The sequence below is a fragment of the Akebia trifoliata genome, chromosome 1 (genome assembly GCF_017979445.1).
Source record: "Akebia trifoliata isolate Shusen 1 chromosome 1, ASM1797944v1, whole genome shotgun sequence".
Classification (NCBI taxonomy): Eukaryota; Viridiplantae; Streptophyta; class Magnoliopsida; order Ranunculales; family Lardizabalaceae; genus Akebia; species Akebia trifoliata.
This window is the reverse complement of record NC_141375.1, coordinates 27,508,547-27,533,531: the sequence shown is the minus strand read 5'-3', so window position 1 is coordinate 27,533,531 and position 24,985 is coordinate 27,508,547. Positions and strand designations below refer to the sequence as shown.

General features: G+C 35.7%; 2 protein-coding genes across 4 annotated transcripts; both read left to right on the top strand.

The window, feature by feature from the left end:
* Positions 1–3,771: 3,771 nt before the first annotated feature.
* On the top strand, positions 3,772–15,238 carry LOC147411379 (uncharacterized). Of its 3 annotated transcripts, XM_086447931.1 has the most exons (11): positions 3,775–4,167; positions 4,342–4,506; positions 4,602–4,799; positions 5,895–5,973; positions 6,098–6,249; positions 6,915–6,996; positions 7,513–7,562; positions 7,798–8,854; positions 8,980–9,243; positions 11,197–12,850; positions 14,538–15,238. In XM_086447931.1, exons 1-8 carry the CDS (start codon positions 4,126–4,128, stop codon positions 8,251–8,253), a joined length of 1,224 nt encoding a protein of 407 aa, XP_086304057.1. In that variant the 5' UTR covers positions 3,775–4,125; the 3' UTR covers positions 8,254–8,854; positions 8,980–9,243; positions 11,197–12,850; positions 14,538–15,238. The 3 variants fall into 3 exon arrangements, with proteins under 3 accessions (XP_086304070.1, XP_086304057.1, XP_086304062.1); XM_086447936.1 differs by lacking the exon at positions 11,197–12,850; XM_086447944.1 differs by lacking the exons at positions 4,342–4,506; positions 4,602–4,799 and having other exon boundaries at positions 3,772–4,167.
* Positions 15,239–16,598: 1,360 nt separating this feature from the next.
* Positions 16,599–24,679, top strand: LOC147411378 (uncharacterized). Its single transcript, XM_086447920.1, has 2 exons — positions 16,599–17,197; positions 23,950–24,679. Exons 1-2 carry the CDS (start codon positions 16,963–16,965, stop codon positions 24,351–24,353), a joined length of 639 nt encoding a protein of 212 aa, XP_086304046.1. The 5' UTR covers positions 16,599–16,962; the 3' UTR covers positions 24,354–24,679.
* The last annotated feature ends 306 nt before the right edge of the window (positions 24,680–24,985 follow it).

The window sequence follows — 24,985 nt, the reverse complement described above, 5'->3', positions numbered from 1 at the left end:
TGAATTAGGTAGACAATCCCAATTTGATTTCATTCTTGTACCACAAGGAATCTTAGCGAGATCATTGGATACCAGAATTAAAAATATATATTAAATATTATGAGTAATGTGCAGAGGGTGAGTTGGTCTTTTTGGGTTGACCACCCCTTATGGTCCTTAATCTTATGTAACATCTCTAGCCTCACTAATAAATAAACAATTTAATAAAAATTATTATCTTTTACTCACCGACACGCTGCACAATCTGAAACGTGGCAAGTTATCATTGGATAATAACATTCAAATACGAAATTTACTTTTCACATTGCGGCCATAGCCAAACTAAGTGGCTGCAAGCCATTAGTGCCAAGTATAATAAGCCAAATTGGGTCAAAGTCAATGTACCGTCCAATGTACAAGAGATCGCAACGTGTCAATATGGCCTGGGGGGATCATTAAAAAATATACTCCAAGTGTCCGCTATCTTCAACAACCTTTTGTAGTTTTGTTTTTTAAGTCAAAGGTTCCGAAAGTCAAGTAGTCAAGCGACTCAAGCCTAATTGTGGTTATAGAAAATTTGAGCTTTTCTACGTAAAGATAAGAGTCTACGGACGGTGTACCAACCTCGTACCAAAACTCGGCGTATGGGAATTACTATAATAGTGTCAGCTCCACGAACTAGATTATGTATCAGAATGAAATTATTTATTTAACTAGGTTGTTAAAATACAATTGAATCCCTTTGGGCCCACTTATTCCATTATACAAAAGAAAATTTTGAATATTTTTAAATTAATTTTAAATTTTAAATATTAAAAAATTGATTCTTAATATTTATAAATTGAATATATTTTTATTTGTTTCATCTGATCTAATTCATGAGTTTTATGTATTTGACTTGAGTCAATGGACATTCCAGTCAGTTCCATAGGTCAAAAAAAAGAACAAAAGAATATGCCACCTGGCATTTTTAAGCAGTACCGTGTCAGTTTAACATAAGCTACCGCCCCACTAAAATGTCAAAATTAATAGGTGGAAGTCAGACATTTGTAACGACTTATAACGGTAATACCACATACTTTTTCTTAATAAGTCCAGGGTATAGCTTATGGTACAGGTAATGAAATTTTTTAAGACTTAGTTCTTGGATAATATGACATATTTGATTTGATTTGATTATGACAGGGATGCCCCTAGTCTCGATTAGTAGGACGAAGCAACTGATCTCTTAGAGTATCATATCTCATCGAAATCCTTTAAATACAACCCCCCCCCCCCCCTAATCAACTGATCTCTAAATCCTTTAAATCATATCACGGACAATTAGTTATGGGAAAGTTATTTTCATCATAGTAAAAAAAGGTACGAATTCAATAGTTATTGAAGGGGGGGGGGGGGGGTTTCAATTCAGATATATTTGAAAAAAATTCATGAAAAATTTAATAAAATTTTAAAGATTATAAAAAATATTTTATTGAATTTCTTACCAAAATCTATCATCTTCAACCTCTTTCTAAATCCTAACTACTTCTTAATGTTTGAATGTTGAAAAAACTGAATTTTTTGAGGTGAAAAGTAAAATGTTTATCATATTTTTTTCTTTTAAGTTTGAATAATTTTGCGATTACAATTTTAATCTTAATGTATCATGTGGCTTACTCTTCCAGCCCATCATCCATGGATTGTTGGACTCACCCGCGATATATTTGAAAAAAATTCATGAAAAATTTAATAAAATTTTAAAGATTATAAAAAATATTTTATTGAATTTCTTACCAAAATCTATCAGCTTCAACCTCTTTCTAAATCCTAACTACTTCTTAATGTTTGAATGTTGAAAAAACTGAATTTTTTGAGGTGAAAAGTAAAAAGTTTATCATATTTTTTTCTTTTAAGTTTGAATAATTTTGCGATTACAATTTTAATCTTAATGTATCATGTGGCTTACTCTTCCAGCCCATCATCCATGGATTGTTGGACTCACCCGCGATAGACCAACACAAAATATCAATTTGATTGGTGAGTCACGACTGTTAGATTTGGATATTATACGTTATGAGCTAATGATATAATTGAATCCAATGCCTAGAAATTATTAGCACATAAAATTTGTATTTAATTTATTTGGGTTTGAAGGACCTGTAGATGTGCAATTTGAAAAAATATCTAGCATTCACACTATAACTCTGCATGGCATATCATTAGAGTTTGCCTGTGCCTATGTCACGAGCATCGAGCATCCTCTTTGGGGTTAAGAGGGTAAAATTTGAAAAAAAAAATTAGAAAGGTTAAAGAAGAAATATAGTAAAATTAAAGGGTAAATGATATAAATAGTACAATTAGAGGAATATTATTAAAAAAGATGGTAGAAGGTGAAGAAAGACAATCAAGTTGAAGGTGATAAAGAGGAAAACCAATAAAGTGTCTAATGTGAATCCCACTCTGATGTGATGTTTATCTCTAACGATGAGACATTTATACATCACAAAAATGTAACAAAGTAGACCTTATAATTGTATTTTATTATATAGATGTATTTTTAATATAAATAAATATATATAATTTTTGCTACAAGATCCCACCTACAATGTGTATTTTTTTAGAAAGGTACTTTTAATCTTTTATTGCTCACATATGGAAATAGAATTAGAAGGGTAAAGTGGTGGTGCCTTAATTTCTATATTAATTATTATGAAAATATATTATTTTTCATTTTGTACTCATTTAATCTTATTTTTTCTAATAATATCCTTCTAATGTTATTATTTTTTTTTTCATTTTTACCCCCCTTAACCTTAAAGAAGATACTTATTCTGTTACCTTTTCTCTCACCCTTTCAACTTTGTTTTCTTTCCCCTCCCTTTATTTTTTCACTAATATCCCATCAATTTTACTATATTTCTTCTTTTACCCCATTTTCAATGATAACCTTATGTTTTACCCCTCTTAAACCTACTTCATCATCTTTCCACATCTCCCCTTTATTAAGTACACCTCTCTCACTTTATTATTTTACTCATTTAAACTCAATTTTCTTTAATAATACTCTCCAATTTTATTATTATTGATTTTTTTTTTACCTCTTAGCGAACCCTACTTTAAAATTAAAATTGATGAAAAATATTTTTTTCAGTATTTTTTTTTTGAAAGTTCATAGAATTTTGTTCTCCACAATTGTGAGACATGGGTTCTTATTTTTGGATGACACAAGGTGAGCAAAAAGAGCCTTAGTACTTGTGGAATCCTTACTAACTTAGTAAGGCTAGTTGGATGAGAAATAAAAACAAAAATGGATGGACTAGTTGCACACCACTAGTTGTTGGTTGCAATCTAACTTTAAAAAATTATTTTTTAAACTTGATTTTAACCAAGTGCACTTCATTATGGTAATTTATTATTTAGGAACTTCTTCACCTTCCCATGGTTTCCTATATGTTCGTGTTCTATTTTTCTTGTGATTGATTTTGCTCATGTGCTCCTTGGGAGTGATTGAACGTATTGATCTTTCAATCTCTATTTAGGTTTTGTTCATAGATTGATAAAAAACTTATTATGCTTGGATCTTATCTCTTGAAATTTCATGATCATTGTGGTCCAAAGTATTGACATGGATTCCAACGAGTTTCTTAAGTCTCACAATGACGTTAAAGTCGTCAGAATCAATCCTTTAGTTTATCAATCTAGATACATGGTGATTCTAAGGGATTTGCGATATTTGCACATAGATTATACTATACAAAAATGATTGAACCAATGATAATTGATGTGGCTATGTTTGAAGAAGAAGAAATGGAGTGCAATACTTACTATTATTATTTTGGGTGTAATCATCTAAGTGGGGAATTTTTTTCAGTGATGGAGTGCAATTGGTAATATGCGGTGTGCAACTAATCGGCCCCTAATAAAAATTGCTGTCTGAGTATCATTGGCGACGGAGGACTGGAGGAGATCTTCTCAAGTGTTCTGCGCTTCATGAAAGTCATTCTCCCCCTCTTCTTTACTTGGAGATCTTCTTCGACTCCAAGTGCTTCTCTGCTCGTCGTGCTAAGGAATTTCTAGATTCAATTACGGAAAAGTTGCTATTTTTTTTTCCTTTTTCTTTTGATCCAACTTTGATTAGTCACCTGGAAGAAAGATTGAGTTTTTATGGAGAATTCGATCCAGAAACGGCTTAGCCTGCAAAATGAGGTTAGTTTCATCAGAATTTGAACTCTTTTATTTATTTATTTTAATAATCGAAAGACTTCTCCTTCATTATCTTCCATTTACAGAGATGAATTAGGGTTCAGAATCTGGATATATTCTTGTGGGATTTTTAGAGACTCGACCTTTGATGTCATATTGTTAATTATTTTGTTTTAGATTCTCAAGTGTTTGAACGAATTCTCGGAAAAACTACAACAGAGAGCGAACGCTACCACATTAGAAGTACATGAACTACTAGATCAAACTGAAATAGTGGAACAAGATATGAAGAACACTCTCAATTCTTTTCGAAACCTTTCCTATCTTAGATTCATAGAAAATGTAAGTGAATCGCTCATTTATTAGGTTATCGTCTTCGTTTTTCAGCTGAAATTGGAACTTAGTTTTGCTTTTTGTGCGATTTTTTCTGGAATCAGAAAGTATCTGATGAAGATGAAATATTTGGTAATACGAAGAAGGATACTAAAAAATCGGCTGAAGTAAGCATTCCTGCTCAAAGTTATGAAGCAGACATTTTGCCAAGATATAAAGAGGCTTTATCTCTTGGTTTGAGATCGTATGGAAATCACATGCAGAGGACAAACATAATTTCATCCTCAGGTTCTGTTTTCAAAGTATGTTTCAAAGTATTAAGATTGATTTACTCCAGTTTTTAGTTGAGTAATTTATATATTTTTGGTTACATATTATTCTATAATTAACTGTTATATCTTGTTAAAGACTTGATCAATGGGTTCAATCTCTATCTTTCAAATGAGTTTTTCTTGTAGATCATGTTTAACCATGCTGCTGCTGTTATTAGTTGGAAAAATGAAAAAAAAATATGATAGAATTAATTGGTGTTGTAATCAATCTTCCTGCACATGACCAAGCCATATAAATTAGCTTTCTCTTAGTTTTCAGCAAGAAAGAACATGTATCACACGTGCAAAATCTGGTAAAATATCACGTGATATTCTACCATAGTAGATACTGAAGAATGAATGTGAACATCTTCTCTATTATATGTTGGTTCTTGATTGCCAACATTCCATAAAGTATAGCCAGATGTATTGTCACCTTATAAAATTTCCCTTTTTATTTGGTTGGGATGAATCAGTCGCATATCATTCTAGAATTATATCCCCACTTTAACCATCCAACTCTTATTTGATGGGCTACCTCGTCCTCAATTTCTCCATCCTTGTATCTAAGAGAACTGAAATTACGAAATGGTTACTTCAAGGTATTTTGTGACCACAAATTTTTTACTAGACATTCCTCTCCATGGGAGACATTACCAAAGTTGCACTCCATATTCTGTCTGGGTTAGTAACATGAAGCATATTTCAGGCTTGTAATGGTTAGTAACATGAAGCATATTTCAGGCTTGTACTTCATTTAGTAGTTCACAGAAAAAGGAAATCCAATTTTTCCTATGTTATTTTGGATTGTTGTATTATTGTTAGAGTCCGAGTTTTGAAGATGTTTTTCATTATTGATTTTATTTTGTTGTATGTAAATTATGCGGGCTTATGCTAAAGTATAAATGATCTTATGTTTCTCACTTAAAATTTCAAGAAGAAACCTTTGAGGCTCATTTTGTTGAAAAGTAAATGCTTGATATTGCTTGATTGGGTTTTAATGGATATGTAAAGATGGGGGCATTCGTTTGATAAAGCTTGTAATATTTTGTGTTGTCTGTTTCTTTTCTGTATGCATGTTTGAAGACTGGGTTGTCATGTGGTCCACTTCCACATATAATTGGTTCAGAAGAATATATCCATGACAACAGTTGTGGTTTAACAGGTATTAGCAACTCTTCTGTGAATTTTGGCATAAAGTTTTTACTGATGTATATAGGTCTACTTGTCATTATATTGCAAAGGTTTGTTTAACATGGAATTTGATTTATCATTTTTTTTATTTGCAGTGGATTCACCGTTGGAGAGACTTTCACTTGATTTTAGCCATGTAGCAGAACTGAAACGACTCAAAGGAGTATCTTCTTATGCTGGAAACTTCGGTTCGGATACTATATTTGGTGAAGATTCGTTCCAAGAACAAGAAGAACCATCTGAGAAGGCAAGTTGATTGATGAGCACTTCTACTCCACTACATATTTCCCTTGAAATCCTTTTATGCCTGTGTTGTTTTTCCATCAGTTTGGAGAACTATTACCATGATCTGATGTTCACTATTTTGGTGTTATAGTAATCTCCACCAGCACTTAGCTGGTCTTGTATCCATGGATATTCAAAATAAATAACGGGCGAATTAGACAATAGCTTTTTTCAACTTGTAGATTTTAGACTAGTTATACTTTTACGGTGTTGTAAGAGCGGACCACCGGTTGACTTAATATGTATTATTTTTTCATGAATGTTTGGAACACTCAACATCTTTTGATTCTCCGTTAATATACTACTTGCAAGTATTAGCTTCTGTCATTACATTTATTCATGTATTCCATTGCTTATTCTCTAGCTAGAAAATATTAAGCGAGGGGAAAAATCCAACTCTGTCAGCAAGCAACATTTTATTTCTAGAAAATCTACTTATCTAGATGATTGTGTGCCCATTGGGTATGATTAATAAAAAATCTTGAGAATTACCAGATCCACCCCTCAATTTTCTAGAAAATCCCTTTCAGTTCTTCCTGTAATTTTCCACAATTTATGGAATCTGTTTGAAGTTTCAAGGTTCAGGTTGTTCCTTTGCATTCTTAGTGAAGTCCTCTATTTTGACAGGAGGGAATTGAACCACTGGTATCTGCTGCATCAGATTTTAAAGCAATGCTTGAGGCAGCACTTCTCAGTCCTTATAAATTCTGTAAGCTTGAATTCTTGGTTTAATTTCTTGTGAGTTTGTAGCCTCCTAACCCAAAACATGTAAAATTTATCAAAGAAAAAAGCTCTCAACTGGTTTTGGACAATAAAGTCACTCTACCGGTGCTTTCTAAATAATAATTTGACAAAAATTAGTTCTTGCTATCCTAACTTCCACATTTTATCATACTATAAGTCAAAATATGAGGTTAAATGAATTCTATTATCATCTCAAACTAAAGGCACCACCCTCTCTCTAATATCTCTTATTTGGATCTCCCTGTTGGGAAGATCAGAACTTAATATCCTCCTCTAGAAGTGGCTTTCTTCTCCTAAAATTGCATTGTTATTTTTCCCTCCAGGGATGAAGAATTCTCATGCATTAATGTTGATGGTGTGATCAATCTGTCTTTTTTCCCCCTTTATAATACCATCCTTATATTTGATTGCATTGTATCGACTTTATACATAATTGAACATATATCATTATAGTTGATATTTTCTACTCTTTTCTTTACAGATGACGAGGAAAGTTCATCACTGTCTGACATTGTTCATAGTTCAGAGCAGGTTGGTATGTGTTACCTGTCAATGGGTGTACATCTAAGAGATCTTAGTCTTAGCTTCCCGTGTCAAGTGAAAATGTGGCAATTAGAGAAACCAACTGTATTTCAAATGAACAGTCAAAGAACTACTTTGAGATCCGAAAAAAAAATAATATATCATTTATTTCAGCTATGAGTTTTAGTATCCCGATTAACACCACATCTTTTGAGAATATGACAAAATTTACATTCTTCTGCAGGACAATGTAACATGTACAATATCAGATACTCAACACCTTTCTAATGTTATGGATACCATCGTGCCTGTTAGACACCTCACTTCTTTTCAGAATTCAGACTTTGAAACACATAATAGTTGTTCTGCATTAATTTCTGGAAGCCTTTTTGACACACAAGAAGATTCAACTCAATCCATTGATGAAAATCCTGAAGTTTTTTCAGCTAAAGAAGACAACTTGTCCAGACATGCTGGTGGAGAGACTTGTGTAGAAGACGATGATGATGGATCGGTTAGCCATGATCCAGAGGATGGGACATCTACTTGTGTGTGTTCAGTAACTGTTCAAGATGGAGATGGTCTTGAAGGGCATTCTCAATTTTTGAATGATCCTCCGAGGGGATGCCTTCACAAAGACTCATTTGACACTCAAGGTTCTTCAGATCAAAGAGTGGAGGGTTCCTTTCACTTCCAGTGAATAACAAATTTGAGGATTCTAGCGGTGATGATGACGACAAAAATGATCTTTCACATTAAGTTAGCTTTTACATCCAAAGGAGCGTTATAACTTCACACAGTCAGGTAGTCAACATTCATCGACCATCAGCCATTGTTCCTGGGAATTCATCTTATATGCTTTATATGGAAAACTCTTTCATGTGAAGTGGAAAATTTGTGGACTTGAAACGCTGCTGAGCCAAGTTCGTGAGCCACATTCGTAGGAGAAAACTTCTGTTTAAGATTTCAGGAATTTTGTCCATTAGTGACAAGGAAATGGGATTGAATAGAAAAACTCTGGTGCATTTGGACTTTGCCATGTTCGTATCAATGAAACTCCGACATAGAATGAAACTTAAGTTGAAGCCTCTTGCTCTCTTCTTTGATTGAAGAGTGACCTCCTCTTTAATCCATCATTGACAATGTATTGTAAAGAATCGTTGATTTTTCTTTCCAAAATTCTATTCTTCTCCTCTAAAAATCCTATCTTGTTCTTGAGGTTTGAAGGTTGAAGTTTGAAGGCGAAAAAATCTTAAGGTTGAGAATGAAGTTAAAAACCTTCAATTTTCAACCTGATAAGGGTAAAATTTTTTCTCTCATCTTCAGTCTCTCTTCAATGTCTTGTAGAAATCCTTGATTTTTCTATTAAAAAAGTCTATTGATCTTTCACTTCTCTAAAACCCTATCTCATTCTTGTGGTTTGAAGGTTGAAGAAGATAACATCCTCAACTTCACCTTAAGGTTGAAGAAGGGGTGGAAAGAGAAATTTATTTAGATGACTGATTTTGCATTTTGAAGATTGAAGAAGACAGAATCTTAAACTTGAAGAGGACGTCCGAAAATTTCACTCCATGGTTGAAGATGATTGATTTTGAGGAGAAAATCAAGACTAAAAATTACTGATTTTGTGGAGAAGATCAGCTAGAGTTTGAAGATAATGGCATTCAGGTCACCTGACATGAGTCCAAAGGTATGTAATCAATTAAAACACATGGATATCTCTAATATTGAAGAATACACGTGGGTGGAAACGTCTAGATCACCCATTATTTTTTAATAAAAATACCAAGGGAGGACATGCAAACAGACTTGCATCAAAACAGTTTATTTTGTAATTTAAAAGATTGATTATATATATATGGGAGCGGTTCAACAGCCCCTTATGGTGCCACACATGGTGCCATGCATTTTTTGTAAATTACTTTTGATGGGATTATAAGTTTTGAAATAGGCTGATTTTTTGTGAGGATGATCTCTACGGTGAAGAGATCATCCTCACCAAAAATCAGCTCATTTTGAAACTTCTAACCCAAGTTTACAAGTTGAAGAATCGTGGACCATCCAATTTTTGTAAATCACTTTTGATGGGGTTAGAAGTTTTGGAATAGGCTGATTTTTGGTGAGGATGATCTCCTCATCATAGAGATCATCCTCACAAAAAATCAGCTCATTCTAAAGCTTGTAACCCATGTTTTGAAAAATGCATGGCACCATGTGTGGCACCATAATGGGGCTGCTGAACCGCTCCCTATATATATATATATATATATATATATATATATAATATATATATATATATATATATATATATGGGTCCCGTTCGCCACCCTTAGTTTTACCACACACTTTAACAAACGCGTTTTGTCTTACATGGGTTAGAAGTTTCGGAATGAGCTGATTTTTGGTGAGGATGATCTCTATGGTGAGGAGATCATCCTCACCAAAAATCAGCTCATTCCAAAACTTCTAACCCCATCAAAATTGATTTACAAAAAATAGACGGTCCACGATTTTTCAACGTGTAAACATGGGGCTAAACATTTCGGAATGGGCTGATTTTTGGGGAGGATGATCTTCTAATCATAGAGATCATCCTCACCAAAAATCAGCTCATTCCAAAACTTCTAACCCATGTAGGACAAAAAACGTTTGTTAAAGTGTGTGGTAAAACTTAGGGTGCTGAACATTTCCCTATATATATATTATATATATATATATATATATATATATATATTAAAAAAGATATTTTGTAATTTTCAAAAGAGTCGGATCCTATGCACATAGGTGGAGGATTCAAATCTCCTCCTCCAACTCACACATGCCACATAAATCACAATCCAGGCAATTGATGTCTAAAATTTCTCTTTTTAAAAAGTTTTTTGGATTTTGACTTACGTGGCATGTGTGGGAGGAGGGTTTCAATCCTTCACCTTGGCTGCAAACGATCTGAATTCTTTTCAAAATTAGCAAGTGGGTTACAATTTTCTTGCTTTTTTTTATCAAAATTACTTTTGATTATATTAACGTTAAATGTAAAGTCGAGGGTATCTGTGAGATCCAAATTTTAGTGTGAACCAATACTTCACCTGCTCTCTCAGGAAAATGGTGAAGTGAATGTGAAATTCATATCATTAATATTGTGTTGACGTGGATGTGTATAACGAGCCATCATTCATAGATGCTTTTTATCGAGATATGGTATCATGTGCAATTCCATGTCAGCACAGTATGTAACGCATTCACTCAAGCATTTTCCTTATTTACATTAGGGGTGCACATTGGATCAGGTAAATCTGAGAATCGAACCAATCTGAAGTTTTTGGATTGGATTGGTTCGGATTGAACACACTCACGGTTCAGGTATGGATCAACAAAAAAAAAATCCCATTAATTTGATTCGGTTCCGGATTAAGGATATAACAGAACCGAACTTTAATACAACCTTTTCTGATCCCGCTGGAGGGGGAGACCCCATATTATACCAGCATCTCTTTCGGTTCTTCGGTCATCCAGAGGTGTATATTCCCATTCTGCCAGGATCCGGTATCATAAGTCATATCGTATCGACTTTATATATATATATATATATATTATTTAAAATAAAATTTTTATTTTCTCTATTTCTCTCTTCTTCTTTGAGTAGAACATGGAAGTCTGAAAATCGAAACCTAGCCGCCGTCATTCCGTTCTCGTTCGTCTCTCTCGCTTACCTCACCTCGCCACCTCGTCGAAAAACAAAGGTAACTCTCTCTCTCTCTCTCTCTTCTTCGAGTAGAACATAGAAGAAGTCTGAAAATTGAAACCTAGCCATCGTCGTTCTCGTTCGTCTCCCTCGCTCACCTCACCTCGCCACCTCGTCGGAAAACAGAGGTAACTCTCTCTCTCTCTCAAAAGATTTTTTACAGAAAATTTAGAACATAAAATTTTTTGATGTTCCTTTCTATTCGAATAGAAAATTTAGAATAGAAATTATTAATTTTATATTTTCGACGAAGAGCCTCTGAACCAATCCACCTGACTTTGTCTACAATTTCATCTCCCCAAAAACAAGATTCATTCTCTCTCTTTCTTTTTCTACAAAAGCCACCTCTCCACTTAGATTACCTCTTTCATTAGAAGCAGAGAATTTATCCACCAAAACGAACAAGTGAACATATTTATATTTAGAAAAAAAAAAAAATCCATTTCTCAACAAATCCTTACATTTTTCCATTTCTGCAATATTATTGTCGAAAATAATAAGTATGAGAACCGAGAACCAATCCGAACCAAGATTGGATTGGATTAGTTCGATTCTATAAGGTAATTGGATTGATTTGGTTCCAAAGTTGTAAAATTGATCATGTTTGATTCGAATCTAATTTTGCCAAAATCTGAACCAATCTGAATCATGTGCACCCCTAATTTACATTAGAAGGTATCATATGCAAATGCACGTTTATCTAAAGAACTTATTTATAATTTTAAAATTAATTAAAAAATAATTTTAAAGATTACAAGAATATTTTTATAATTTTGAAAATTAATCAATTGGATTGTAATTTTCTGGATTTTTGATCAAAATAACCTCAATTATAATAAATCTAAGGTGAGGGGCATTTTTGAAATCTAAATTTTGGTGTCGCAAACTCTTTCTACTCCGCCTTCTCTCACCTTTATGGTAAAGGTATTCGTTAGCATGTCCAAAGATCAGTGAACAGTGTTTAAATTGTAATTATTTTTTTTAAAAAGTCATTGGTGCTATGTCGGTTGCACTTGGTCCGTCGACAGATATCATGACGTCTCACAATATGACCAAAAAAAAAAAATATATTTGATCGTTGAATCCATCGGCTAGTATTGTCTTGAGTCGCAAGTCATTTAACATGGACGTGCCTTAGTACCACAGGATAATTGTTCATCAAAGTACGTCCTGCTTTGCGAATCAAAAGTCACAGACACTTTTTCTCCTGTGAGTCCCATTCCCACCACCAGTCCACCATTGTCTCCTACGCCATTGCACAAGAAACTTAGAAATTAAGGAAGATCAGAGTTTACACTTTACAGAGAGAGAGAGAGAGAGATGGGGGTTAGGGACGCTTTTAATTCAGTCACCGAAGCAATCAAGCGAAATTCTCCCGATCTGAGGACGCCCGTTACGAGAGCGTACGATATGGGTTGCGATGCCGTTAACGCCGTTAGAGGGCCTGGGGTCGAGAAGGTGAAGGAGTACATGCCAGATCCTGATGTCTTGAGATTCATCGGTGTCTGTCTCAACCATCGCGCCACTCGGTTGGGTATGAGTATGGTCGCCCCAGGTCTCTCTCTCTCTCTTTGAATCTTTATTTCTTTGAACAAATAAACGATCTAGGTCTTCTGTGAGAGAGCGAGATAAATGACCCTAATAACCTCATCTTCAACCTCCATCAGAAAATAAGTCACATAAGACTGATCAAGGGTTACGTCATCAATTTGAAAAAAAACTTGGGTATTTCGAACATACATAAAAATCTGGAGGGATATCTCAAAGCAAATAATTAGTAATTTAGCCTCATGGAATGGTTCTTTTTGATCATCTAAGGTAATGGAACTCTTTCTTGAGACCTGCTGCAAGAGCAATAAAGGGTGTAAATTTAGAATATTAGTAGTCTACAGTGTTTTTGTTTGATTCCCCTCACTCACTTTGTTTAGGGCACTTAAAAAGAGTTCTAATTAAAAATTTTGTGACTATATGGGGGCGGTTCAAGGGACATGTAAAAACAATGGCTTTTCAAAATATGGGTTAGAGGTTTTGGATTGAGCTGATTTTTTGCAAGGATGGTCATTATGATGAGAAGATCATCCTCACAAAAAATCAGCTCAATCTGAAACTTCTAAATCCATCAAAAGTGATTTACAAATTATTGACAAAAATTGACGGTCCACATTCTAAATCACTTTTAATGGGGTTAGAAGTTTCAGATTGAAATGATTTTTTTTCTGGATGATCTTCCCATCGTAGAGATCATCCTCACAAAAAATCAGCTCAATCCGAAACTTCTAACCCATATCTTGAAAATTTATTAATGTTACATTGTTTTTACATATGTTTTTTCACATGTCCCTTGATCCTGACCCTATATATATAGTAGCAATTATGGCTGGTTTCTTTATTTGCATTTCCAAGATTGTCCACCTACCAGTATGTAGCCCATGGTAGTAGTGAGTCTTGTAAATTTGGGTGCCATTATGTTCTTTGATTAGTCCATATGAGATAACATTATCAAAAAGTTGTAAACAAAGAAGATGAATAGTAAAAACCCTATAAAACTCACCTCCATTGCTTCAATCGGTGGGTTTTTTGCACACACCCTTTTGGTAAGTGAAGTTGTGTACAATAAGCCAATACGAAAGGGTAAAAATATAATTTTACTTTAAAAAAAAAAAAAAATTATAACAAAAGTAACTTAAGCGGGTGCAATTGGCCATTTTGATGTGTGCAAATAGTGCCCCCCAAAAATTATCTTGATTCTCTTTATGACAGCATATATATATATATATATATATATGGGAAGTGTTTGGAGGCCCTAAAGAGAGTCAAACATTGTACCAAACAATTTTCAAAATACGAGTTGGAAGTATTGGAATGAGCTGATTTTTTGTGAGGATGATCTCTACACCATAGAGATCATCCTCACAAAAAATCAGCTCATTCTGAATAGAGATCATCCTCCCCAAAAATCAGCTCATTCTGAAACTTCTAACCCTAGTTTACAAGTTGAAGAATTGTGGACCGTTCAATTTTTGTTCACCAGTTTTGATGGGGAGATCATCCTCACCAAAAATCAGCCCATTCTGAAACTTTTAACCCATACATCGAAAAAATGTTTGACACAATGTTTGGCTCTCTTTAGGGCCTCTGAACGCCACCCTATTCATATATGTATGAATGCGATCTATGTTACGTTCGATTGTGACAACAATATGTTTCTTGTGACTTGGCCCCTTTTCCTTCTGCATGTGTAGCTGGATCTCGAGCATTGAACTTTGCGGCAGCATTGCTATATCAGCCTTATGTTCCCTCAGGACATGTTGACAAGAAATTTAAACAAATGTGGAGTTTATTAATAGCTGATAATGAGAGGTTGCAAGCTGATAATGAGAAACTGCGAGCTGAGAATGAAAGATTACGAGCTGAGCGAGCTGAGAATATTGAGAGATTACGAGCTGAGAATGAGAGATTGCGAGCTAAACACAAGGCTGTCAAGGGTTTATTAACTATTCTAATTGCTTTGGTTTCATTTATCTTTCCCCTCATTCTAGGTTACCTTGCCTCCATGCCGTCTCGTAACATGGCGGCTCGTATTTGTACAAAACCAGAGAATCTCATAACAGGCTATTTTCCCCAGATAGATTCAAGTCAACAGTAGCACAGAAACCTGAGGAAGACGTCTTGAGCATTTTTCAAAGTAATGGGGGTTTAAGATTACATATTTCATGGAGGATCAGATAAGGTTCTTCTATTAGAGGATTGTGTGTATTTTGCTGAATTCCCCCCCCCCCCCCCTTCCGCTTTTGTGTGTTCTTGTTTATTTGTATCCTACTAGTGTGACTGCCTTACTTCATCATAGTGGTTAGATCAGAAACAGTTATAATCACAACCGTTAATCATACTTATGGATCAAATATTATTGTGATCATTTAAATTGATAATCATGAAATGGTTATTTTGAGTTCCTCATTTTCTTCTCAACTCAGGCTGTTAATTTGAGAAGCAGATCCTCTATAGCTCGATTTTCTGTAGCTCTATATAGTTAATGTCAACGGTTGAGGATGTGCCACATCATTGAGTCTGTTACATTCAATCGTTTTAATTTAAGAGTTCAGTGACTATTCATTTTCAAGCACTTGATTTGATTAAAAAAAATATATATATACTTTTTTAAATATCTGATCTAAATCATGAGTACACGATGACTGAGTTGTTTTTCTTTTCTTGTTTTTATATATTTTTTTCAATCTTCAGAAGAAAAAAGAAAAAAAAGGGCTTACTGAGGATACGCTTCCGTTGATATGTGTCTCCTTTGACTCAGATCTTTTGTTAGAGATCAATAGAAAATGTCATAAATATCCTCATCTTGGTTTTGAAAATTTATATTATTTCTATAAAAATATTGTGTAAATTTAAAGTTGTTTGTGAGTGTTAACTGTTATAAATGAAATTTTTTGTAAATATCGAAATAGCAAAAGATAAAATCGTACAAAACACAAGGATTTATGTGGTTCGCTAATGTGCCTAGTTTACAATAAGAACAAGAATAATTACTATTTTTTCATATATTTTATAGCTTTAGAGATCTATATTTATAAAATCGGGGGATAGTAAAACATGTAAATCTCTCAAGTAAGAAATCCCTCAAAAATAGAAAATTCTTAAGAAAATATTACACAATTATCCTTTTCATACCTCTTAAAAATTTTTACAACTTTGCGTCACCTAACAGAATACATTGCACATTAGAAATACAATAAATAACTTTATGAAGTATACTTTGTTATTGTTTTCTCTGTTTGTGCTCCTTTTCAATATGGCCATCTAGGTCACACCTTATTAATAAATGTGCTTTATATATAAAAAAAAAAAGAAAAATAAATATGAAAATTAAGATGAACAATGTTCCAGTGCACATGTATGACCAACTATTTAAGATTTCAAGACTGAAAAATAACATTATTATTAGAGCAACACCAAAGCAAATAGCCATCTTGGCTAGGCATGTTATTATGGATAGTAGTTTTGCCTATTCAGTGGTTGCACTCCAACCGTAGTAAATAAAAAAGCTCTCCGCAAATAATTTAAAATTTTCTTTTAATTCTACACAAAATTCATATGGAGTAAAATGTCTCTAACTGCCATCATTTTTTTACTGCCAACAGGAGAGAGAGAGAGAGAGAGAGAGAGAGAGAGAGAGAGAGAGAGAGAGTCGCACCCTTCTTTTGCCTCTTCCTTTTCTCTCTCCGGAAAATTTCAAATTGACTCTTCGAATATAGAGTGCATTGGATTCCCATTTTTAGGCTATGACTCTATAAAACGATAGTAGGGAGGTGATGCTTAACTTGAGCCCGAGTGAGTTGGAGTTGCTCTTAACTAAAGGGTGAACACCTTAAACTAATATCATGATGGGCCATTTCATCAGAGGTCTTACAATATTTAAAACAAGAAAAAAATGTGATCGTTGAATCCATCGGCTGGTATTGTCTTGAGTGGCACGTCATTTAACATGGACGAACCTCAGTTCCACAGGATAATTGTTCATCAAAGTAAGTCCTACAAACACTTTTTCTCCTCTTAGTCCACCATTGTCTCCTACGCCATTGCACAAGTAACTTAGAAATTAAGGAAGATCAGAGTTTACACTTTACAGAGAGAGAGAGAGAGAGAGAGAGAGAGATGGGGGTTAGGGACGCTCTTAATTCAGTCACCGAAGCAATCAAGCGAAATTCTCCCGATCTGAGGAAGCCCGTTACGAAAGCGTACGATATGAGTTGCGATGCCGTTAACGCCGTTAGAGGGCCTGGGGTCGAGAAGGTGAAGGAGTACATGCCAGATCCTGAGGTCCTGAGATTAATCGGTGTCTGTCTCAACCATCGCGCCACTCGGGTGGGTATGAGTATGGTCTCCCCAGGTCCTCTATCTCTCTGTTAAGGAAAGTTGAATGGTTAAAGAAAATAGACTGTTAAGGAAAGTTGAATGGTTAAGGAAAGTGGACTGAATCATATCTCTTGGATTACCAATGATTCAGCCCACAGATATGTTGCTTGATTTCAGCACTAAATTAGTGTGAATCACATTCTAAACATAGAAAATCCAGCTGGTTGTATCAATCAAAAAGATGTGGTCTGTAATCTCTTATGTGAATAAATACAAAGCCTTCTTCTCTGAATGAGTCAGAGAAGAAGAGCACAATTCTCTCCCTTTATATTATTAACTTTCACATGGTATCAGAGCTCTCACGCTCTGCGCAATATTTCAGCCATGGCGACTTCTATTTCCTCCATCATTCCGACTAACATCCATCAATATCTTCCAACCAAATTATCACCAACAAACTACCTCGTATGGCGATCACAATTTTTGCCATTGCTAAAAGGATATGACTTGATGGGGTTTGTGGATGGATCAAATCTATGTCCATCTAAATTTACAGATACAAACTCTCTAGACATCAATCCTGAATTCATAGCATGGCATCGCCAAGACCAACTGCTATTAAGTTGGATCATTTCCTCATTAACAGAATCTGTTGCTGCTCAAGTCGTAGGACTTACCACATCTCGAGAAGTGTGGGATCATCTTGCTGCAACGTTTGCTGGCCATTCAAAGGCACGAATCATGCAACTTCGAATGCAACTCCATCAAATGAAGAAGGGCAGTGACACAATGTCAGAATATCTCTTAAAGGCTAAAACTATTGCAGATCAACTAGCCATGGCAGCTAGACCAGTTGATGATGAAGATTACATTTTGTATGTTCTTGGTGGACTAGGTCCAGAATATGCACCATTTGTGACATCTGTCACCACTCGTGATGCCCAAATTCGAATCTCTGATCTACAAGGTCTTCTTCTAAGTGAAGAAATCCGTATCAATGATGCCGTAACAGATCAAAACAACATTAGTATTAATGCTGCTGTTAAAACTTCGTTCCCACCAAACCGTGGGAAACAAGATTTCAAAGGAAGGGGGCGCAATCAACATCGTGGTCGTGGACGAGGCCAACACTATGGACGTGGTACACCATTACCACCTTTCAATCAAAACAATGGTCGACCCCTATGCCAAGTTTGTAATCGGGTTGGTCACACTGCTTTACAGTGCCATCACCGATTTAATCATGCCTTTCTTCCAGATAATGGCACTCCACCAACTGCCCTATATGCAGCCCCAAATGCAACATCATCTCATGCCCTTTATGCTTCCCAGAATTATCCTCATGAGGTTTGGTATCCAGATTCTGGGGCCACAAACCATATCACTTCTGAACTCAGCAATCTCAATGTTCACACTGATTATAATGGTAAAGAGATGGTGAAAGTTGGAAATGGAACAGGTTTGGACATACATCATATTGGACACTCTAATTTGCCTACAAAGTCCTTTAATTTTCATCTTAAAGATATGCTACATGTTCCTGCAATAACCAAAAACTTATTATCTGTTTCTCGTTTTACTCAAGATAATAACGTATTTTTTGAATTTCATCCTTCTCATTTCACCATCAAGGATCGATGTTCGGGGAAGATACTCCATCAAGGACCGAGTAACAACGGGCTTTATCAATTCGTCCCTCACCATGAAAACACGCATAAAGCAGCTCTTATTGGCGAGAGGCAATCTCTTGAACAATGGCATAATCGGCTTGGTCACCCAGCATTTCGTACTATTCGTCAGATTCTCAACAAACATGGTCTTCCACTCATTTCAGATAAAGGGCCAAGAGTATGTGTAGCATGTCAACTGGGCAAATCTCACAAACTTCCTTTTTCAAGGTCTATGTCTATAAGCACTGGCCCATTGGATCTCATCTATTCCGATGTATGGGGCCCCTCTCCTATACCATCTATAGAGGGACATCGTTATTATGTGCATTTCTTAGACAATTTTTCTAAGTTTACATGGGTGTATCCTCTGTTTAATAAATCTGAAGTATTATCCACCTTTCAGAAATTCAAGTTGTTAGTTGAAAATCGGTTTTCTCGGAAAATTAAAGAGTTTCAATCTGATTGGGGAGGAGAATTCCGCTCACTTTCACGTATTTAAGTGATTGTGGGATCGTCCATCGCATATCATGCCCTCATACGCATGAGCAAAATGGTACCGCAGAAAGAAAGCATAGACACATAGTGGAAACGGGACTATCTCTAATGGCACATAGTTCCATTCCTCTTCAATTTTGGAATCATGCATTTGAAGCAGCAGTTTACCTCATTAATCGGCTTCCAACTCAAAATCTTAATAATATATCTCCATGGGAAAAATTGTATGGAGGTGCACCGGACTATACCTCATTACGAATTTTCGGTTGTGCGTGTTATCCCTTACTTCGCCCTTATAACTCTCACAAATTACAGTACCGCTCAGCCATGTGTGTTTTTATCGGATATAGTTCACGCCATCGTGGCTACAAATGTTTTAATCTCACCACCCGTAAGATCATCATCACTCGCCATGTCATCTTTGATGAAGATAAATTCCCTTTCACCATACCAAATCATTCCTCAATCCAAAGCCCAGCCATATCCATGTCCTATCCTACCTCACCACCACCAATATATTCTTCTCTTCATATAAACCAGCCTTCCCCTTCAACTATTTTTCCTAGTGCACCCCCACAAGCTTCTACACCTACCAACTTCCTTAATCAATCCTTACCTCATCCAACTACCTCTACAAACTCCCCTAGTACAACTAACATAATCAACCCCCAGTCCCATGAATCAGTTACTGATCCCATTCCATCTCTACCTATGCCTTGTCCCACTCAAACACCACCATCCCATACTCATCATATGACTACCAGACTTAAGGCTGGCACCCACAAACCCAACAACAAATATTTGTCTTCATCTATTTTTCAAACATATACAGCCACAAAACATCCATTACCTCCTCCTGGTACTATTGACATTGAACCCACTTGTTTTACCCAAGCCTCCAAATTCCCTAAATGGCGAGAAGCAATGTCTTTTGAATTTGATGCTCTCATACAGAATGGTACTTGGATTCTCACACCTCCCCCGGCCCATCGTAAAATCATTGGAAGTAAATGGATCTTCAAAATCAAACGTCGTGCGGATGGTTCCATTGAACGTCATAAGGCCCGCTTAGTCGCTAAGGGGTATAATCAACAAGAAGGAGTTGATTACACAGATACTTTTAGCCCAGTCGTGAAACCAACCACAATTAGAACTGTCCTTTCTATCGCTGTCTCAAAAGGATGGCCAATCCGCCAACTTGACGTCAATAACGCCTTTCTCCACGGCAATTTAATGGAAGAAGTATATATGGCCCAACCCCCTGGTTTTGTTGACAAGCAACATCCTCATCATGTGTGCCGGTTAAGGAAGTCACTTTATGGTCTAAAGCAGGCCCCACGTGCTTGGTTTCATCGACTTAGTTCTTTTCTTCTTGAACTTGGCTTTGTCGGCTCCAAAACTGATACATCTCTGTTTATTTACCGCCGTGATGGAATTATTATCTTCTTCCTTGTCTATGTTGACGATATTCTTGTGACTAGTAATCAAGAGACATCTCTCGCTCACCTTCTTTCTCGACTTGGGAAAGAATTTTCCATTAAGGACTTGGGTGTATTACACTACTTTTTGGGCATAGAAGTGACATCTACTCCATCTGGCCTTCATCTTTCTCAGCGCAAGTACATATCAGAAATTCTTCGTCAAACAAAAATGGATGGTTCAAAGCCTATCACTACTCCGATTGCATCAAACAACAAGTTGTCAAGGCACTCAGGCACTCCCATGCTTAATCCCACCTTATATCGTAGCACCGTTGGCGCTCTGCAATATGTGACTCTCACTAGGCCTGATATCTCATTTGCAGTCAATAAGGCATGTCAGTTCATGCAACAACCTACTGAAGATCATTGGGCACTTGTCAAAAGGATTTTACGATACCTAAAACATACTGTCACTCATGGCCTTCGCATTGATCGGTGTCCATCACTCCATCTATCCGCCTACTCGGATGCCGATTGGGCTGGTTGTCCCGATGACCGCAAATCCCAAGGTGGCTACCTAATTTTTTTGGGCTCCAATCTTATCTCTTGGCAATCGCGCAAACAACCGACAGTGGCCCGTTCGAGCACTGAGAGTGAATATCGTGCCCTTGCAGGAGCAGCTGCTGAACTTACTTGGCTTCAATCTCTACTGTATGAGCTTGGCTTGTTCTTATCTCATTCACCTACCTTATGGTGTGTGACAACATTGGAGCAACATATTTATCTGCCAACCCTGTCTTCCATGCTCGAACAAAGCATGTTGAAATTGATTTCCACTTTGTTAGAGATAAAGTGGCTAAAGGTGATCTTCAGGTTCGGTTCATTTCCACGAAGGATCAACTCGCTGATATCTTAACTAAGGGTCTCTCTACTACCCGCTTCCATCATCTTCGCAACAAACTCACCATCACACCTGTGACGTCAAGTTTGAGGGGGAATGTTAAGGAAAGTTGAATGGTTAAAGAAAATAGACTGTTAAGGAAAGTTGAATGGTTAAGGAAAGTGGACTGAATCATATCTCTTGGATTACCAATGATTCAGCCCACAGATATGTTGCTTGATTTCAGCACTAAATTAGTGTGAATCACATTCTAAACATAGAAAATCCAGCTGGTTGTATCAATCAAAAAGATGTGGTCTGTAATATCTTATGTGAATAAATACAAAGCCTTCTTCTCTGAATGAGTCAGAGAAGAAGAGCACAATTCTCTCCCTTTATATTATTAACTTTCACACTCTCTCTGTCTGTCTGTCTTTGAATCTTCATTTCTTTGAACAAATAAATGATCTAGGTCTTCTGTGAGAGAGAGAGATAATGACCCTAATAACCTCATCTTCAACCTCCATCAGAAAATAAATATATTCCTCATAGTATTTCACATAAGACTGATCAAGGGTTACGTCATCAATTTGAAAAAAAACTTGCATGGTTATTTCGAACATACATAAAAATCTGGAGGGATATCTCAAAGCAAATAATTAGTAATTTAGCCTCATGGAATGGTTCTTTTTGATCATCGAAGGTAATGGAACTCTTTCTTGAGAGCTGCTGCAAGAGCAAGAAAGGGTGTAAATTTAGAATATTAGTAGTCTACAAGCTTTTTGTTTGATTCCCCTCACTCACTTTGTTTAGGGCACCAAAAAAGAGTTCTAATTAAAAAATTTGTGACTCAATTGAATATATATATATATATATATGGTTTCTTTATTTGCATTTCGAAGATTGTCCACCACTATGTAGCCCATGGTAGTAGTGAGTCTTGTAAATTTGGGTGCCATATTATTATATGTGATTTCTTTGGCTAGGAATACCCCCACGTGATTATGTTCTTTGATTAGTCCATATGAGATAACATTATCAAAAAATTGTAAACAAAGAAGATGAATCGTAAAAACCCTATTATAAAACTCAACTCCATTGCTTCAATCGGTGGGAGTCAAAGGGTTGTTTCCAATCAGTGGGTTTTTTGCACACACCCTTTCAGTAAGTGAAGGTGTGTACAATAAGCCAATACAAAAGGTTAAAAATGTAATTTTACTTTTTTTTTTTTTAAATTTAAATTATAACAAAAGTAACTTAAGTGGGTGCAATTGGCCATTTTGATGTGTGCAAATAGCGTGCTCCAAAAATTATTTTGATTCTTGATGATAGGAAAACATGTTCTTTATGACTAGGGTTAGAGGTTTTGAAATGATCTGATTTTTGGTGAGGATGATCTCTTCCCCGTAAAGATCATCCTCACAAAAAATCAGCCTATTCCGAAGCTTCTAAGTCATGTTTTGAAAAATGTTTGGCACAATGTTTGGTTCTCTTTAGGGCCTTCGAACGCTCCCCATATATATATATATATACACACCATCTTGACTAATAAAAGTCTAGATTTTGAGCATTATAATTATACTACTTATAATTGGTAAAAAAGAAAGAAGTGATTTTGTAAGCTATATACCTTTCGTGATTTCTTGATGGCATTGAACTTTAATTATGGTTCAACTATTAACATTTTTGGGTTAGTATGTTTCACGGATATTGTTATGTGACACATGGTGGCTTTCACCTAAACAGTCTAGGTGAAAAGTCCAACTAGGGAGATTTACCGCTCATAGTTCCTTGTACGCACTTCCCAGAGTTCCCTCTTAATCTTTTGTAATATCATCGATCGAGCCAGCCGATGATTTCCCAAATCATGCATTCATTATATATTAAGACGTGAAATTATATTTATACATATGAGAAGCGTTTGGAGGCCCTAAAGAGAGCCAAACATTGTACCAAACATTTTTCAAAATAGGGGTTGGAAGTTATGGAATGGGCTGATTTTTTGTGAGGATGATCTCTATGGTGAAGAGATCATCCTCACCAAAAATCAGCTCATTTGGAAACTTCTAACCCTCGTTTACAAGTTGAAGAATTTTGGACTGTTCGATTTTTGTTCACCAGTTTTGATGGGGATGTCATCCTCACCAAAAATCAGCCCATTCCGAAACTTTTAACCCATACATCAAAAAAATGTTTGGCTCTCTTTAGGGCCTCCGAACGCCACCCTATACATATATGTATGGATGCGATCTATGTTACTTTAGATCGTGACAATGATATATTTCTTGTGACTTGGCCCCTTTTCCTTCTGCATGTGTAGCTGGATCTCAAGTATTGAACTTTGCGGCAGCATTGCTATATCAGCCTTATGTTCCCTCCGGACAGGTTGACAAGAAATTTAAACAAATGTGGAGTTTATTAATAGCTGATAATGAGAGGTTGCAAGCTGATAATGAGAAACTGCGAGCTAAGAACAAAAGATTACAAGCTGAGCTAGCTGAGAATATTGAGATATTACAAGCTGAGAATGAGAGATTGCGAGCTAAACACAAGGCTGTCAAGGGTTTACTAACTCTTCTAATTGCTTTGGTTTCATTTATCTTTCCCCTCATTATAGGGTACCTTGCCTCCATGCCGTCTCGTAACATGGCGTCTCATATTTGTACAAAACCAGAGAATCTCATAACAGGCTATTTTCCCCAGATAGATTCAAGTCAACAGTAGCACAGAAACCTGAGGAGGAGGTCTTGAGCATTTTTCATAGTAATGGGGGTTTAAGATTACATATTTCATGGAGGATCAGGTAAGGTTCTTCTATTAGAGGATGGTTGTAGGGTATTGTTGGTCCTTGATTATGTGTATTATATGATTGTGATCATTTAAATTGATAATAATTAAAGGACCCCATTTTCTTCTCAACTCAGGCTGTTAATTTGAGAAGCAGATCTTCAATAGCCCATTTTTGTAGCCCTATATAGTTAATGTCAACGGTTAAGGATGTGCCACATCATTGGGATTGTTACATTCAATCGTTTAAATTTAAGAGTTTAGTGACGGTTCATTTTCTAGCACTTGATCTGATTATATATATATTTCAATATGAGTACATGATGATTGAGTTGTTTTTCTTAATTTTTTTTTTTTTTTCAATCTTCAGAAAAAATAGAAAAGAAAAAAAGAAAAATGGGTTTACAGAGGATACGTTCCGTTGTTGATACGTGTCTCCTTTGACTCAGAACTTTTGTTAGAGATAAAATGTCATAAATATCCTCGTCTTGGTTTTGCTAATTTATATTATTTCTATAAAAATATTGTGTAAATTTAAACATTGTTTGTAAGTACTAACTGTAATAAAT